This window comes from Chelonia mydas, chromosome 10 (genome assembly GCF_015237465.2).
Source record: "Chelonia mydas isolate rCheMyd1 chromosome 10, rCheMyd1.pri.v2, whole genome shotgun sequence".
Classification (NCBI taxonomy): Eukaryota; Metazoa; Chordata; order Testudines; family Cheloniidae; genus Chelonia; species Chelonia mydas.
The window spans coordinates 15,916,078-15,934,255 of record NC_051250.2 but is presented as its reverse complement, the minus strand read 5'-3'; the positions used below and the strand labels follow the sequence as shown (position 1 = coordinate 15,934,255).

Genomic DNA, 18,178 nt, shown 5'->3' with positions numbered 1-18,178 from the left:
TATAGCAGGATTGTTCTTTAAAAATCACCTGCAAAAGAAGTTGAAGGGATTTTTTTCTTCTTCTTCACTAAGCCATAAAGAGAACCTGAAAGCTGGTTGATTTTTTTGTTTTTTAAATCAATTCAGATTGTCTGATGTGGAACTCTGGCCTCCTGATGTCAGAATTCTATCAGACAGAGCTAAGCAACTGAGAAAAGGGAGAATTAATGTAAGTATATAAAACTTTAACTCCAAAGTCCAATAAGCACTTTTGAGAGAGACCACCTTTACTAAAGATTCAATCCTCCAACTTCTTCAGTTAGGCAGTGACAGAGCTTGCCTAATCAACATTTGAGATCACTACGAAGTCCTACAGTAAAAGTAGGGAAAGCTAGATGTGACTTTCTGGATACTTCTAAGCTGAATAAACAAGCAAAGAGGAAAAAAATCTCTTCAGTTCTTTTTGCATTATAAAGACCAAAAGGGCACAAAACCAATTTCAAAAGAATAATTTGCATGTTGCCTTTGAGGGAGGAAAATTCGAGGTCTTATCGTCAACCTGTTCAGTTAGCTTATAAAATATTTTGAAATCTTCTGAGTTGTAAGAAGAGCAAAGTTTTTACAAATATTGTATCTTCTTGAAAGATTCTGTTATGTATTCCTTAATCTCTTAACTTAGACTTAAAAAACCCACAGGATGTAACTCTTCTACAGCTGAGTTTCCTATTGAAAGGATTCACAAGAGCAAAGGGTAAAAGGAAAAAAAAAAAAATCCTGAAAGAAAATGCTTATCTGTTGCTCACTGAGCAAAAAGCCCAAGTGACAGAGACAACCATCTGAAACTTTGCTCTCATTTATTTGCTCTGATAATCAATTACTCTCACTTTTACTCTCTCACTCTCATCTGTTCTGAAGTCTATGAAACTGCTCGTGTGAGTAGCTGCTCACCAGAGTAAGTAAAAAAATTTTGCAGTCTGGCCTTTTTACAAATTAAATCTTCTCTGGACCAGCAGCCCATCAGTAGGGGAGTCAACCTTATCCCATTTGCCTTTTCTTGTCTACCTTTCAAATCCAGTATGCACACTGGTGGCACGGAACGATAAATTTCTGCCTAGTGGCTTCCTCAAGGATTGGAGCAGCACTAACATTTCTTGTTTCTGATCTTTGCTCATAAGCAGGATTCCCTAGAGTGAAAGAAACAAGGTATGAAAATTGCTTGGTTTTGTGCCATTCAAAAAATGCTACCATTTCTGGTCTAGGTTATGGACTAATCAGTCTGAAGCAGTTCATTGCAAAATCTTTCTTGAAACCTCACCTCATCAGTCTGGTGGTTTTTTTTTTTTTCTTTTTTAAATTATCAGATACATATATATTCAATATTTTTATAAACAGACATTTTAATAGTACTCTCTACCATCATCCTAAAGGCTTGCCTGCTATGCACCTTCAGCCACTTATTTTGAACCAGGTTTCTGGATGATGAACTTTCTATTAGAGTGAAAATATGAGGGTATTGTGTAAGCTAAGCTTGCCTATCTGTCTGTCTGTCTTACATTCCTCTCTTGCTCTTCAGAGGAAAACTAATCAAGGCAGACCAATATAAGTTAAATGTTCAGCCTCCTTTCATCTTATGCCACCCTCTAGCTGCTTTTGAGTGATAGCATTTGTACAGACTGTAGCACTTTCCAAGTCCTTCCAGTCTAGTGCTTGTGTCCTCTCTACAATATAGGTCAATTCAAAAGCTCTGTGACCTATATTGTTACCACTGCTGAATGTGACTTTCAGAACTCTTCTTACTTCACGTTTTCCTTTTATGCTCAGTCATTCATTTGTCGTTGGTAATTGTATCTTCTGATCACACTCTCCTTTGGCTAAATTACTTGCGGGTGTCAGCAACCTCCTAGCTTGTGTGAGTTGTCATTTCAGGATGGTTTTTATGGGCACTTTGTCAAGCTGTTTTTGACACTTGTTCAATTTTAAATTCATTCTAATGTGTCTTGTTCTAGTATCTAGAACACAGCCATGTAGTCTGAATGAGTCTCTTTATCTCTTTTATAGCAAGTGCTTTAGGCTCCTTTTTAAAATTTGCACTGTTGAGACAATAATATCTAAAGCCTACAGTTCCATTTTGCTGTTTGCAAATGGCTACTATTACTATCATTATTATGAAAAATGTTTTTATCACTGAAAATACCTGATAAGCCTTTGTTAGCTATGTACACTTGACATTCTTCAATTGGTGGTCTGCCTGAGAAGGAGTTGCACTTCAATTCCTAGCAGAAATTCCAGGCTTGACAAATATTGACTTAAAGGACAATTTTATCTCTTTTGCTCAGCCCAACATTCTGAAAATCTGATAGGAAAGGAACACTTCTTCCTATGAATGAGCTGCTACCTGTACTGTATTTGGAAATTAATTTTTAATTGCTATTGGCATCAACCTTGCTTAAAAAGGGATACAACTTTGGATACTGGCAGAATGGAAGCCTAAAGTAAGAAACTGTAAACCAGTTTGGATCATGCTTTAGAACTAGTTTAATTTTAATAATCTTAATGTGGAGTTTAATTTTTTTCTGGACAATTACAAAGCTGTGTTTTTGTTGCTTTAATACTGGTTTAAAAATCCCTTAAATATGGTGTCCATTATGGCAGCACTAGAAGGACTCACAATTCTTCCGTACTACTATATTTGCTAATTCAAATATATACATTCACTTGTCCATAAATATATTCCTACAATGGAAGATAAAGGAGAGGTAGTGAAATTTAGTAGCTAGAGCACAGGACTGGTAGTCAGATTACCAATTGTATTCCAGACTCTGCTAGTGCCTGACTGTGTGATACTGAGCAAGTTACTTAATATCTGTCTAACAAAGCTTTCCGTTCTGTCAGGTGGGGATAGTACCAGGTTCCTGAATGCCTTTGAAATTCACTATATAAATACAAAATATCATGATAATGGCAAAAAATAAGAGAATTCACTGTCACATTTAAGTTTAAGCACATTGTCAGAATTTAACAATTGACATACATAACAATTAAATGGCCGAAGTTATAGCATACTCCATAGACCTCCACAGTTACAGAAAACCACTAGAAATCCTCATAAGTTTATAAAATAGCCTCACTTGCTATTTTTTTTGAATGACTTATTTTATAATGGACTATGGATGACTTGTTTTTTTATGGCTTTAATGACTGTGCCTTTCTTAATTCTTAGAAAATTATATAGGACTGTAAACAACCATTGGTAATCAGCCTATTACAAACTTCCATGCATTATTTTTATCATTTTATCTTCCTTATGAAGAAATGTTACATTTTTTTTTTTCTTCCTCAGAGCTCTACAGAGTGTCCAGCTGGGATATGCTGATGTCTTGCATTATCTTATTATAAACCAGCAGCTTGACCTTGATGCAGTAGATGAAAAAAATCGAAATCTCATATTTTTAGCCACTATATATGACCAACCAAAGATACTGGACTATTTTCTTGATATGGTCAGTTGACTGAAAAAGTTACATTAAATACAATACATTAAAATGTATTAATTAGGAACTCTATAGGGTTTATAACAAATTAGAATGGCTAAAAGGTGTGGGTATAAAAAATTAATTCAGAGCTCCTTAATTTGATTTTTTGAGTGCAAAAGACTCAGATTCTGCCCTGCTCTTCAGTCACTCCACCAGTGATTATTATTTTGCAATCATATTTCCTATTTTAAAAAATGTTCTCTCTCCCCTCTTGTATGGAAGAACCACATAACTAGGGGAAACTAATTATACTCAAAGGCTGTCAAATGCATAAATAAACAAGATAAAACAGAGAAAAATAAATGTTTGCCCTCTATTCTTTCAGTTACACTTAGCTGTTATCTGGAAAAATAATAGTTAAAAAAAATATAGAAAGAAGTGTTACTTAATTTGCCTTGTTCCCAAGTATCAGTGAGAGGTGCATTTATATATATAAAAAAAAAGAAAATTAAACACAGGTGTTGATTATTAGCGGATGGGTGGGGGGAGGAAGGGGGAGAGAAATTTCTTTATCCCCACAGACAGAGTCCAAACTCCAGAGCTGAGGAGTGGTGGTTGTGAAGTCCTACATTAAGTTATGGTAGACATCTTAATGAGCAGAAGCTCTCAGGTCTTGGAAGCGCTCTATGTGGTTCTTGGACTTTTCCAGTTTGGGGATAAATTTGGCACCAGCTCTGGCTATCCAACTTTGTGGCATCATATAGAAACTGTTGTTTTCTTTGGCAGAAGCAGTTTCTGAAAGATATCAGCAAGCCCAAAATATTATTGTTAGTTTTAATTTTAAAAAAATACACAGTAAGTGAATTTGCTCATGAAATGAAAGACTGGTTGCATAGAAAATTGTTGCCTGTTTGTTTAGATTGTAAACTATTCAGGTCAGGGACTGTCTCTTACTTTATCTTTGAATAACTTCTAGCACAATGAAGTCCTGATTTGGGCCAGGACCCCTAAGTGCTATTGTACACACAATTTTTCCACAGAAGAGCTACAGAAGTAGTGTAAGTTTTCCCACATTATTATGCTAATGATGCCTTCAATCTATTTGGAAGCCCACCTTGAATGTCGAGAGGGTACTTCAGTCTTCATGTCCATTCAGTTCTGAGCCTACCTTCTGAGGCTGGATGTTTCTCAAACACCTTAGTGACAGACACTGTAAAAGAACCTAGAGAGAACAAGAGTTCCACTTAGAGCTGACTATTGAATTAGGCTTGATATGTCTACTAAGAAGAGGACTAAAAATCACTGAGTAATTCCACACAGCCACTAGATGGGTGTAATGACTTTTGATCATTACAGGTTTGGGACACACCTGAGCCCGTTACCCAGAGATAAAAGGCTTTATATTGTATTTAATATAAAATATGGAGGTGTTGTTCTATGATCTGAAATATAGATACTTTTCTCATTGTAAATCTGTTTTGGTTGTTCAGCTCAAAAATGTTTTCCTGCTTATTTTTCATTCTAGGGACTTCCCATACCTGATGTAAACCAAGCAGCAGAAAATGGAAACACACCACTCCATGCTGCAGTGAGTACTGGAAAAATGCACCTTGTATCTTTGCTGCTGCATTATCCTGGAATTAATGTGAATTTCCCAAATTCCCAGTGTGATGGAGCTACTGCACTACATCTTGCTATTGTCTATGGTAAACTTTCTCACACATCATATTTTCTATGGTCGCTGTCAGAAGTTTAGACTTCTAAGAGGACTCTATTTTTCAACCCCAATATATGTGGCTTTATAATGTAAAAAAGGCAAAGAATGTTATTGGATTTTTTTTTTAACCTTTTCAGTTGACCTTTCAGTACTTGTAGTTAAGGAATCAAATGATTGTCTAAGTGCTTAAGAGCTCTTTGTCTATTTAAAAATATATGTATCTCAGCTCTGCTAAATCTCAGTGAAATACAACCATGTTTTGAAAAGGGATGGGGGAGCAGTTCGTATAAAATATGGCATAATATTCCATGGGAATATTAGTGGCTAGGAAAAAAGCCATATCAGGAAACTGTTCTCTGCAAATCTTGGCTTGCAAAAGTTTGCAGGATAGACCAAGACATTGTGAATATAAGGATACACAAAGTAATGCCTAAAGAATATTGTATGGAAGGATTAGTCTGTGAGGAAGAAAAAAAGTTATGTATCAGGCAGGTTTCAAAAGGTATTTCCTGTGTGCGGAGGAGACTGTGTTTGATTATCTCTTTAGTGAAGAATTGTTACTGCAGATTTTTATAACTGGACTTACTACATTTTTGTTTTTATGATGTACAAATTCAGAAAATACTTGTCATTCCCTCTTTCACCACCGCACATTTGAAAGGTCTTTCCATTTTGATTGTGCTGCTAGCATATGATGTTACACCTGTTAATCTTTATTATATGTTTTTAACAAAAGCAGGCTGACCAATTCTGTTAAAATGTTCTAAGCTTTTATTATATAAAGGAAAAAAACTTCCCCAGAATCTCCTACAATTCTGTTTTTTGTTCTGTTTTGTTTGTTTTTTTTTCATTTATACTCCAGTAAATGGAGATATGGTATTCTGTGCAAATTTATTATTAAAACAATATTCTTGGAAATCACGTATGTTGTCTTAGATTGTTTTGGGAATTAAAATAGTGTTTTTAAATTTAAACAGATATTTAAAATAGGTGAACTAATTTTGTTTTTCCACAAAATAAAAGAAATATAGATGTAATATTAACAGAAGTTTTTGGACTCCAAAATCCTCTTCACCATCTTTGTTTCATCTAGGGTACTTGGGAATTTGCTATTTATTGCTGAATGCTGAAGCTGATATGAAAAGCCTCCTGGGAGATCTAACGCCTGTGCAACTTGCTGAGAATTTTGGTAATGAAACTATAACCAAGTTCATAAAGATGCATGTTAAAAAACTGAAACTTGAAAATAAAATGTTTGCCTGACTATGTAAAACATAATAGCATTTTCCAATGTATCTATTTAATATTGTACATTACACCTATTTTAAACTTCTGACATTACAGTGCTGCTTTTATCTGAGGCTTGGCAGCTTGCCAACATTAATTCTTAGTGATAAATTCTGCTATACAGACCTGAAAGTTTTTATATCTTAGGCCACTTCCTTCCGTTATTTTATCGTCTTTCTGGTTTTGTCTGTTCTCAACTAAATATATATATAAACATATAAATGAAAGGATACATATAATCTCCTGCATATTAAAACCGACACTGGTTAGTTTTTAGGTATAAAAATACAGATAATATTGATTTCAGTTGTACTAACAGTGAACCAGATTTTTACACTGTTATAAATTAAGATGTTAATCAATTTGACTCCTAAGTATTTTCTGGATTATTTATGTGTGACATTTTTTAAGACAAGATTTTCAAAAGTGACTAATGATTTTTGGTGTCCCCAAGTATTTGAGTGCCCAACCTGAGACCCCTTAAAGGAGCTACATAATCAACGCATTAACCCTCTGAAAATGAGGCCCCTTTAAGGGGGCTTCAAATTTGGGCATCCCAAAACTAAGGTACAAGAATAACTAGTTAGTTTTTGGGAGCAAGATTTTCAAAAGTAATTAGTAATTTTTTAGTTGATTGTCAAATATTTGTCTATTCTGATTTGACACTGATTCTTTTTGTGTGTGATTATTTTAATTTAAGTACACAAACATATTTCAGATGCAAGTTTTTTGCAGCAATTTTTTCCCCCTTTACTAAGAATCTTGCTTTAGGTTGTGAATTTATTTTCAAATTATTCCAAATAATAAACGAGCGTCAAAGCAAACATCTCATATAAAACTATATATTTTAACTGGATGGCAAGGGCAAAAGGAAATAAAACCAAGATTAAGAAATTCTGACAAATTAAAAGTTACTATAGAACACTATACAATTTTGATTACTAGAACACATGGATTTCATTACGGAATAATTCATATTTAGTGTCGAGGCTTTGAAAGGTTTTACAGCTACTTACCAGAGTAACATATTGTTAAAATACCTTGAAATGAATTGAGGTTTACACTTTTTTAATTTTTTTATTAAAATATTAATTAAAACAAATTACAGTTAAATAATGTTACAAAATTTATATGATCTTAAAGTAATAGCTGACATTATTTTATAGCCACCTTTTAGGACATTAATAATGGTAGTGATTTTTCCTTTATTTAGCACTTTTTATGACTAAGTGCTTCATAAAGTATGTTTGTACTTAAATGGCTTCACCCTTGAGATGTATCCACCTGTGGGCGACAGCCAGTCTATGCCCTAAACACTGAATAGAAGTGGAGGTGAGGAGAAATTTTGGCCAAAGATACCAAGGCAAAGCCTTATTCTTTCAGAAAGTGCTATGTGATCTTTAATATCTCCACAGAGCGCAGAAATTCCATTTAAGCATTCTCCTTCAAGGCCTACGTGCCAGACTTACTTTAACCCTTGGTTTATGGCTAGAGACGCTAGCTTTCATCCTGGCCACCAGGACTTTTATGCTCTCTGCCCAATATTTTTTTAAATTCTCACCATCTGCTCACTATTGGAGGTTGCTTTCTCACCCTGTTGTTCAGCAGGCAGACATACACCTGTTGGAGGCCTTTTCTCTCCCTTTCCTCACCAGTCACTGAGCAAGGGGGCTATGTTTGACTGAAGGGCGGAACCAAGAGGAGTGAACTCAGCGGAGGGATCAGCCAAGGAAAGGATGAGGAGTCTCAGCTCACCCAAGTGAAGCTAAGCAGAGGTGGTAGCAGCAGCAATCTGTAGTAGGAGGGCCAATCCGAAGCTGCCTTCTGCTATCCCACATAGAATCAAGACATCAGGAAGAAGTAGCAAAGCCTAGTGAGGAAAGCGTGGTGGAAGAGAGTGAGCAAGTTGAGGGGACAGCGGCCAGAGGGAAAAAGACAGAGCCTCTGCTGAACCAGTGGCACAGGATCAGCTCCACCAGGATCAGCTCCACCACTTAGACAAGGACTAAGAGTGAGAAAAGCCTGGAAGAAAGGAAAAAAAGCCCTTTTCGTGTTTCCCTGTGTGAGGCTTTGCAGCCTCAGAAGAGTAACAGATTGGGGAGGAAAAAGATAGATGGGAGGAAGAATGTTTAGGGCAGGGTGACATGAGGTGGAGACAGACTTGTAGTACTCATGAGAAAGAAGAGCTGTTGCTGAAATTTTTACAGGTTCTAGCAGTCAGCCATGAATTCCTTCCCCCAAGAAACAATCACTAAGTATGCAGTGTTTGTTAGTCCCAGGATATTAGAGAGACAAGGTGGGTGAGGTAATATCTTTAACTGGAAAAACTTCTGTTGGTGAGAGAGACAAGTGCTTGAGCTTACACAGAGGTCTTCTTCAGATCACCTTGTCTCTCTAATCATTGAGGATGTAATTAACAAAGTTTGCTACATGATGATCTGTATGAAACCCTGATTGTATTGCTTTCCTAGGCATATGGTTTTCTCACTGTTACATTATAATAGAGACAGCACTTTCTCTCATGTTTAAATTGAAATAATCTATTTCTTGTATATCATATGCTTGAGATCATAGAACTCCCATTCTAACTCCCATTCTTAGTTACAATGTCACCATAAAGTGAAAACAGGCATTCGCATGGGACTTTTGTAGCCAGCATTGCAAGGTATTTATGTGCCAGATATGCTAAACATTCATATGCCCATTCATGCTTCGGCCACCATTCTAGAGGACATGCTTCCATGCCGATGACGCTCATTAAAAAAATGTGTTAATTACATTTGTGACTGAACTCCTTGGGGGAGAATTGTATGTCTCCTGCTCTATTTTACATGCATTCTGCCATATATTTCCTGTTATAGTAGTCTCAGATGATGACTTAGCACATGTTCATTTTAAGAACACTTTCGCTGCAGATTTGACAAAACGCAAAGAAGGTACCAATGTGAGATTTCTAAAGATAGCTACAGCACTCACCCAAGGTTTAAGAATCTGAACTGCCTTCTAAAATCTGAGAGGGATGAGGTGTGGAGTTTGCTTTCAGAAGTCTTTAAATAGCAACATTCTGATGCAGAAACTACAGAACCCTAACCACCAAAAAAGAAAATCAACCTTCTGCTGGTGGCATCTGATTCAAATGATGAAAATGAACATGCATCGGGCCGTACTGCTTTGGATTGTTATCGAGCAGAACCTGTCATCAGCATGGTCACATGTCTCCTGGAATGGTGGTTGAAGCATGAAGGGACATATGAATCTTTAGCACATCTGGAATGTAAATATCTTGCAATGCTGGCTACAATAGTGCAATGCGAACACCTGTTCTCACTTGCAGGTGACATTGTATACAAGAAGTGGGCAGCATTATCTTCTGCAAATGTAAACAAACTTGTTTGAGCAATTGGCTGAACAGAAAATAGGACTGAGTGGACTTGTAGGCTCTAAAGTTTTACATTGTTTTAGTTTTGAATGCAGTTTTTTTAATATAATTCTACATTTGTAAGTTAAACTTTCATGATAAAGAAATAGCATTTTTCAATTCACCTAATACAAGTACTGTAGTGCAATTTCTTTTGTTTTTTACAGTGCAAATATTTATAATAAATATAAAATGAGCACTGTGCACTTTGTGGTAATTGAAATCAATATATTTCAAAATGTAGAAAACATCCAAAAATATTTACATAAATTGTGTTCTATTTAATTTTTTAAATTGTGCAATTTTTTAAAATAAAAATTGCACGTTTTTTAATTGCTTGACAGCCCTAATTTTTATGTTCTCAAAGGTCAAGAGATATGTTTTACTATCTTAAATGAAACCGCTTCTTATCCGTACATTACATGACAAGCAAACACAGCACTTAAAAGATGTTTGATTTCTTAACCCTGAGCTATTGTGTTTCTCAGATTTTCCATACAGTTCGTTTGTCTCTATATTGACTAAATGAAAGATGCAAGAACACCTGAAATTACCAAGACAACCAGAAAACATGATTTTCTGTAAATATGTTTTTACAATTTAGATTAAATATGATGCATATTTACAGCATAAGAATGCCTGTAAATAAGCCAGTATTAAAACCTATCTGCCAGACAGAGGAAGTGACCCAATTTGCTGTAGGGGTTGATAGTTCAAGTACTGATGAAGAAATAAGAAAATGACAGATAATGATGGGCTAAGACTTTCCTGTTTGGAATCTAGCATGCAGTACTACTTATATATAGCTCCTTATTTATATAGACCTGAGGCAGAGGGGTCCTTTAAAACAACTTGTGAGTTGAAATAAAACTATTTTTCTTATTTTTAACAATAACAAGAGTAACGTATGAGACCTTGAAGTGTTTGCATGACTGTTATTAAATCATGTGAGTAACTGAAATACAAAAATAATTTAAAATCAAATAATTCCAGTTTACTGAATACTTGGAACATATATATTCAGTGGAATGTATTGGTCCCCTTCAAGTTAATGATAACTCACATTGGGTTCAATGGAGTTAGTACTTAGGACCTGATCCTGCAAAAGAGTGATGACATGTTATGTGAGTAGAGATGCAATGGGTTTACTTGTATAAGAGAGAACTACCACTTTGAATAAGGTTTTGCTCCCACAGTGATTAAAGATAAGAAATAGTATTCCAAGTCCCTTCTTCTGATACTGAAGTCTGTCTGATGGTATAATGAGAAGTATTCTGTTCATTTCTGTCTAGAAAAATACAATTCTGAATATTCTCACTGTGTTTAGTATAAAGATCATATAATTTCCCATTACTGTCCATTTTAATGCACATTCCCATAGCTAATACTTTGACTCAAACTGTACTGTTTACAAAAATCTAACCGCATAAAATGGGAACTTAGAAGCAGCTGAAAGAGGAAATTTATCAAAGTAAGATTAATCTTGCTTGATTTTGTTATGCTTGTGGAAAGAATTATCAAGATGCTAGAGAGAACTTATTAAACAGCAAGAAAGGAAGCAACACTTGATTTTTTTTTTTTTTTAAAAGTTCTTTTCACTCAATCTCTATTACTGTTTTCTTGATGTTCTGGGTTGTCCTCTTTTATTTTCTCTAGTAGGTAGGTAATCCTTTTAATGTTCCACAATAAAGAAGGGATGAAGGGTAAACTTCCAAAATAGCAGAGGGGTTTTTGTGGGGTTAAAATGCAACCTAAACAGAGGGCTAATTGAAGGCTTAAGCCATAAGCACCATTTTGACAGTGGGACTTAAGCGGTGCATATGTCTTGTGACTGTCCTGACCCTCTAAACAGGGGTAAACATCAAATGAGCTCCTGGCCCATTACGCTGGAAAATCTGAGGTAAATTACTGCTTAATGGGAATTCTTAACCAAAAGAGAGGGAAGAATGAAACAAAACAAAAATGCCTAAAAATTACAATAAATGAGAAACTGGATTGCCTCAAAACTCAGCAAATACCATCACTGTCACAATTAATGGGACTATCTCTGCTAACCTCAAAGTTCTTAGAGGATGTCCTATTCTCTCCCAAAGATAAAGAACACAATAGAAGATCTATTAGAAAATTATTTATGTGGAATGACAGGTTCTGAAGAGGATCAAATATGAAACTTCTGAATCTAAAATTGACAAAACATAGCTGTGTGATAGAAACTGAGATGTAAATTGATGGGAGAAGGATCAGAAAGAAGAGAAGTTTTAAAAGGCAGCCTCTAGGTGCCTTTTAAAGGTGTTGATTGAAAACTGCATCACTATGTAAAGGAAAATAGAGTGCCTTGAAAATTACGGACCCAAACATGGCAGCTCTTGGAAGTTATGGAGCTTCAGGTTGAAGAAGTTGAGGGATCTGCTGTTCTGCCTGTAGAAGATGCAGATTATTAAACAATTGATGATGATGATAAATTAACAAGAATAAAATACTCTGAACTTAATCCTTTACATTTTCAAAGCTGTGTACATAATTAACTAATTCTCACTCCTGAACTAGGCAGCACCACAGTAAGGCATTATTATTAACCCCATTTTACAGATAAGGAAACTGAAGGACAGAGGTAAAGGGTTTGATCTTAAAAACTACTGCCATAATTGATTGTTAGTGTATAAAGATTAAAGGGCCCAATGCTGTGAGCGCTCGGCATGCAGAACTTTAATTGAAGTGAAAGGGAGTTCTGTGCATAGGGTATCTGCAGAACTAGGCCCTTACATAAACATATTTACAGTAAGATAGATATATATGAAAAGTTTAAAAATTTCTAGAAACAGCTGCCATTGTTTCAATACCATACTCAGTGAAAGAACAGCCTGAAAGTGGAGGTTATAATTTGTAATGGTCCTTCCTATCAGGAGCCCTTATTGATATGTATGATAGGTCTAAAAGGAACAGCTTTCCCATGAGAACGTATTGAAAGGCGGACAGTTTCCAAGTTGCTGTTGGGTAAGTTCTATATTGCTGTGGTTAATTTAACAGTTGGTGTAAATTAATAACATTACAATAAAATCTGATTTTTAAAAAATGATTTAATTTACCATACAACTCTGAAACTGTCTGATTTTTCAGCACCATCTATAGAAGTTTTTATAAAATATCCTATTACTGTGGTATCGGAACACTTTCTAATGGGAATACCAATTCTTTCAATTGTACTTCATATAATAAAATTGTTATTTTTGTTATTAATATAAGACCATTTGTTTTCTTTTTGGGCACAATCCTGCTCCCTTTGAAGTTGATGGGAGTTTTGCCATTGAATTAACGGGAGGAGGACTGTACTGTGGCTTACTCTTCTTTGTAATTAGAGGCAGTGATTAGAATATCTTTTATTGTGCACTGGAGTTTCCCTTGCAGCAAAAAAAGTATACAGTATTAACTTTAAGGTCAACTGAAACAGCATGAAGGGAGAAAATAGTTTGCCAAACACAAGCAGTAAGGAAAGAAATGTTATCTAAAGGAGCACTACATTAGAGGTAAAAATAAAAGCCTAAAATCAGTATAGTTGAATACAAGTTGAACAATCTTGGCATTAGACTTCAAGGGCAAGTTCCTTATTGTGTCGTTCTGTACATTGTGGGAACCCCTTCACCCCATGTTTTTCCTTATAAAATTATTGTGTGGTATCCAATGCAAAGTTGGTCATGTTGGGTGTCTTCGGAAGGCTCATGATGCTCATGAGCATTGTTGTTATAGTAATGTTATGTTATAGGTTGTAATTTCATGTATATAGTGATGAGCCTGAAAATGTGTCCTCATGCTAAACAAGCCCAGACAAAAACTCTCCAAGAGCAGAGGGGCAGTTCACACCTCATCAGGGCATGTAGGGGACAAACCCAGCCCAGTCTCACAGGAACAAAGGACACTGGCCTAGGCAACAACAAAGGATCTGTTGGACTCCCAAGTGAGTCACCTCCCTTCCTTTGGTCAGTTTGGGACTGCGATGAGGTAATGCTCACCACTCTCGGGGGGAGGGGAGGGAACGGCGGGCAAAGCCAAGAGGGAAGAAAGGACATGATAAAAGGGAGAGAAGTTTGCCATGCTCTTCCTCTCTCTTCCACCTCCATCTACAGACATCACCACCAAGCGACTGAAGCGCTGATCAAAGGGGAGAGCCTGGCTGGAGGACAACCAGCCAGCCTGTGGTGAGAAGCATCTCAGCTTGTAAGGGTACTGGAAATGTTAAGATCAGCTTAGAATGCATTTTGCTTTTGTTTCATTTGACGAAATCTGACTTGTTGTGCTTTGACTTATAATCACTTAAAATCTATCTTTGTAGTTAATAAATCTGTTTGTTTATTGTACCTGAAGCAGTGCCTTTGGTTTGAAGTGTGTTAGAGACTCCTTTGGGATAACAAGCCTGGTACATATCAATTTCTTTGTTAAATTGACAAACACATATAAGCTTGCAGCATCCAGTGGGCATAACTGGACGCTGCAAGGTGGAGGTTCCTAGGGTTGTGTCTGGGACCGGAGATATTGGCTAGTGTCATTAGGTTGCACAATCCAAGGAGCAGCTTACATGCCAGAGGCTGTGTGTGAACAGCCCAGGAGTGGGGGTTCTCACAGCAGAGCAGGGTATGGCCATCAGCACTGACTTCTGCTGGCACCGGTGGGTACTCGACCCCCTCTGCCCCCAGCACCGCCCCACCCCTGCCCCCATTCCAACCCCTTCCTGAAAGTCCCCACCCCTACTCCGCCCCCTCCCTGCTCCTATTCCAACCCCTTCCCCAAATCCCCGCCTCTTCTCCACCTCCTCCCCTGAGTACACCACATTCCTGCTCCTCCCCATTCCCTCCTGGAGCTTGTTATGTGGCAAAACAGCAGTTTTGCGGTGGCAAACGCTGGGAGGTAGGCAGAGAAGCGGGGACGTGGCATGCTCAGGGGAGGGGGAGGAGGTGGAGGTGAGGTGGGGCCAGGAGGGGAGCTTGGCTGCCAGTGGGTGCAGAGCACCCACTAACTTTTCCCTGTGGGTGCTCCAGCCCCAGAGTACCCACAGTCGACGCCTATGGGTAAGGCTGGCTCCCAGAGTCAAGGATTGGAGTGACCTAGCAGATCACTGGTCCAGATAACACCAGGGGAACGTAACACTCATCTGGTGTAAATGGTCATAGCTTGCCCACCTTGTAAAATGTCTAAAGCTCCAGTCACTTTATTTCTTCATTCAAACAATTTTTCCTCTCTAGTTTTAAAGATCTTCTGAAAATTCCACTATGTAATGCAAACCCTTTAAAGATGTATCTCCTTCCAATTAAATGCTATAATGTTGTACTGTGTAATCATCCCACTATTTTTATGTGCCAAGTTTTAAAAAATGTAATGTGTAATTTAAATAGAATAGGAGGACTATTTTAATGGATTAGTAAGACTTTTATGATTTCTAAGTGAGTAAAACTGTTCCTGTGAAGGGAAGTTGTCTGAACCAAACCTCCGCTCCAAGCAAAATTGACTGTAATGACCACCTATGAATAAGGGTATTATGAGATGAGTACTACTGACACAGTTTAATAGGCTGGAAGCTGGCCCATACCAGCGTACAATGGGAAACTAAAGAGCCTTTCCTCTTGGCTGACTACTTTCCCTACAGTTTCTTCCTTGTATAAAAAAATTTACATACATGATTTTTTTTTTTAAAAAAAAGAGGAATATACTCTGTCCTCTACTGCCAGAACTGTTCTATTCACATTTGTGGGGGTGGAGGCTGCAGTCCTACCACCTGTGGCACCTATGAAAGGCCTAAGATTCTGGAGACTGTGCTAAGGGCCTGAAAAATCCCACAAAAGCTTGAGTGTCTGGTCAAAAGCCTGTAGGCAGGCTATCTGGTAGTCCTGTGACCCATGTAAATGTAGAAAGGTGAGCCTCCGGCACATATCAAAATGTGTGATTCACTCTCATAGAGCAGTGGTTCTCAAACTGTGGGTTGGGACCCCAAAGTGGGTCAGGACCCCACTTTAATGTGGTTGCCAGGGCCAGCATTAGACTTGCTGGGACACGGCTGAAGCCGAAGCCTGAACTCCACCCCCACCTGAGGTGGTGGGGCTCAGGCTGCAGCCCTCTCTCCCCCACCTGAGGCAGTGGGACTCGGTCTCTGCCTACCTCCAGGGGTCATATAGTAACTTTTTTGTCAGAAGGGGGTCACAGTACAATGAAGTTTGAGAACCCCTGCCATAGAGGGTCTTCCTCTCTATCAAAACAGAGGCCCCCTGCCACTCATAAGGGATTCTGCTGTAGACACCAAAACCCATATGGCCCCTCCTTCAGTGTTGAAACTGTGGACCTCCCTGACTTGTACAGGGAGTCCTGCAAATGTTAAAATGGGGTGATCCTCATGCAGTCCTGCTGCCCAGATTGGATGTCATGCATTCAACTGGGCTGCAGGAATGGCATCCACCTGTCCTTCGCAGCTACCATAATGCTTGCTGGGGAAGCAGCCTCCTTTCACCACTTCCCCCTGCTGGATCTGAGCAAGGAGAGAGCCACCACCTGCAAAAAGTGCCAGTATTTGCCCTAGGCTCCCCACCAGACACTTCTACCCACCTAGCTCCACCTCCAGCAAATCCTGGCTTCTCTCAGCTGCCATTTTCCCAAGCTATCCACATCCACCCTCAACTCTTTCCCCCACCTGCTTAAAGCTACCCCGCTGGACACTTTCACAAACCTAGCTACTCCCAGCTTTTCAAGCACCCCCAACAGCTGCCAGTCACCTCAACCTGCTGCCCCCCCAGCCCTCCCAACAAACCTAGCCAACCTCCACCTTCCCTCCCCCGGTTATCACCTAGCTATCCCCAGCCACAGGTACAACAGTCCCCAGCTTCCCCTTGGACTAGGCTCCAGTTTACCTCCCCTCCCCATTGGGCACCTCTACAAACCCAATTGCTGTTAAGGTTGGCAATTTTGGTTGGACATATTCCTGGAGACTCCAGGACAATAATGGAGGGTTGGCAACTCTAGCTGTTGTTAGCTGCCCCCCCCCTCCCCCAAAACCCTCAATTGCCTCAAGTCATCCCCTCAGACGGTCCCTACCTACTCCCCAGATGCTCTTCAGCACCCACCAAATTTTGTGCAGCCGGGTAGCTTCCTCCTCCCCTCCATCCACTGCTGGGGGGGGGGGGGCGCAAGTTGTGTTGATCTTAAACTGACGTTTAGGCGACAAATCTACATCCTCCAATTCTATGCAAAACATTTAACGACATAATTTGCATACAAGTTCTCACACGGAGCTGTACAAAATGTGGCAGCTGTGGGAGGAGTAGGCGCTTTACCCCTTCGAGGGGTGTGTGTGAGAGAGAGACACAGAGAGGAAACACCACCCGGCAAGAGCCCTGTTGTCACTAGACGGGACCCCTTGCCAGCGGGGTGCCCCTTTCCCGGCCCCCCGTGCCCCAGAGAGGGGTGGGCGGCCGCCGTGCCACTCCAGCGGGAAGGTTGGGGATGAGGCAGCCCAGGGTTGGGCCCGGCCCGCCTCGCCTCCCCCCCTCCCACTCTTCGTGGGTCACATGAGAGGGGGCGGGCGGCTTGGGGAGAGGCAGCAGCTGCTGCTGCCAGGGCTGCGCTCGGGGCGGCTGCTGTGGGTGAGCGTCTGAGGGGGGCGACGGGACAGGGGCTGGGGACACCCCCGGGCCCCGCTCAGCCTCTACTGCTCCCGAGAGTCCTGCTCACGGCGCCCGACATGGACGAAGAAGGCGGCGGCGGCGGTGGCGGTGAGCTGCGGAGTTGGTGTGGCAAGCCGCCGGGGCTGGGGGAGGCGGTAGAGGGGGGCTGGGCCGCCGGGGTGGGTGGTGGCTGGGACACGGTCTCCTGTACCTGGTCTCTTTTGCGTGAGGCTTTGAGCTGGGGGACATGCCCCGCCCCACGCCCCCGGCTTTCCCCGGTTGGGCGCTGTGTGTTTGCTAGTGGGGAGCCGGCAGCGGCTGTCTCCCTCCCTGTCTGGAGCGTCCTGCTCTCGGGGAGACTCTGATCCTGTCTCCCAGGCGCGAACACCCCACCTCCGCTGCGCCCTCCTTGCCATCGCCTCCCACCCGTGCTGCACCTTCTCGTAGCGCCCGCCACACCCCTGGCGCGTTGCCTTCCTGCCTGCCCCCCACCCCATCTCTTTGCTCCCCTGCAACCACCTACCACTCCTGCTGAGCGCCCTGGGATACCCCGTGACTCCCACCCTGCGCCCCCATATCCACATCCCCGACTGTGCCTCCCCCACATCACGTTTAATGCAGAGCACTTACCCGGTACTTCCACTCTGTCCCCTCGACCCTGCCG

At 40.1% G+C, this 18,178-nt stretch overlaps 2 protein-coding genes and 1 long non-coding RNA gene across 13 annotated transcripts in view; 2 read left to right on the top strand and 1 right to left on the bottom strand.

Moving 5' to 3' along the window:
- FAM220A (family with sequence similarity 220 member A) overlaps positions 1 to 14,186 on the top strand; it is a 27,259-nt gene extending 13,073 nt beyond the window's left edge. For 2 of the 9 annotated variants that reach the window (XM_043523628.1, XM_043523625.1), the window contains exons 2-4: positions 4,978 to 5,158; positions 6,263 to 6,358; positions 8,062 to 9,199. In XM_043523628.1, coding sequence (XP_043379563.1) covers positions 4,978 to 5,158; positions 6,263 to 6,358; positions 8,062 to 8,141 — 357 coding nt within the window. In that variant the 3' untranslated portion in view covers positions 8,142 to 9,199. Of the gene's footprint in view, positions 1 to 3,319; positions 3,480 to 4,977; positions 5,159 to 6,262; positions 6,432 to 8,061; positions 9,200 to 13,995 lie in introns of those variants that run through there. The other 7 variants (XM_043523623.1, XM_043523624.1, XM_043523622.1 and 4 more) reach the window with 7 other exon arrangements.
- LOC122461931 lies at positions 3,474 to 18,178 on the bottom strand. Its single transcript, XR_006284195.1, has 3 exons — positions 18,145 to 18,178; positions 4,567 to 4,674; positions 3,474 to 4,247 (listed from the first exon to the last, which is right to left on the bottom strand). It is a non-coding gene; the product is annotated as an uncharacterized LOC122461931 (long non-coding RNA).
- CYTH3 (cytohesin 3) overlaps positions 17,422 to 18,178 on the top strand; it is a 98,796-nt gene continuing 98,039 nt past the window's right edge. Inside the window, exon 1 of one of the 3 annotated variants that reach the window (XM_037909983.2) lies at positions 17,422 to 17,622. In XM_037909983.2, coding sequence (XP_037765911.1) covers positions 17,592 to 17,622 — 31 coding nt within the window. In that variant the 5' untranslated portion in view covers positions 17,422 to 17,591. The remainder of the gene's footprint in view (positions 17,623 to 18,178) is intronic. The other 2 variants (XR_006284194.1, XM_043523629.1) reach the window with 2 other exon arrangements.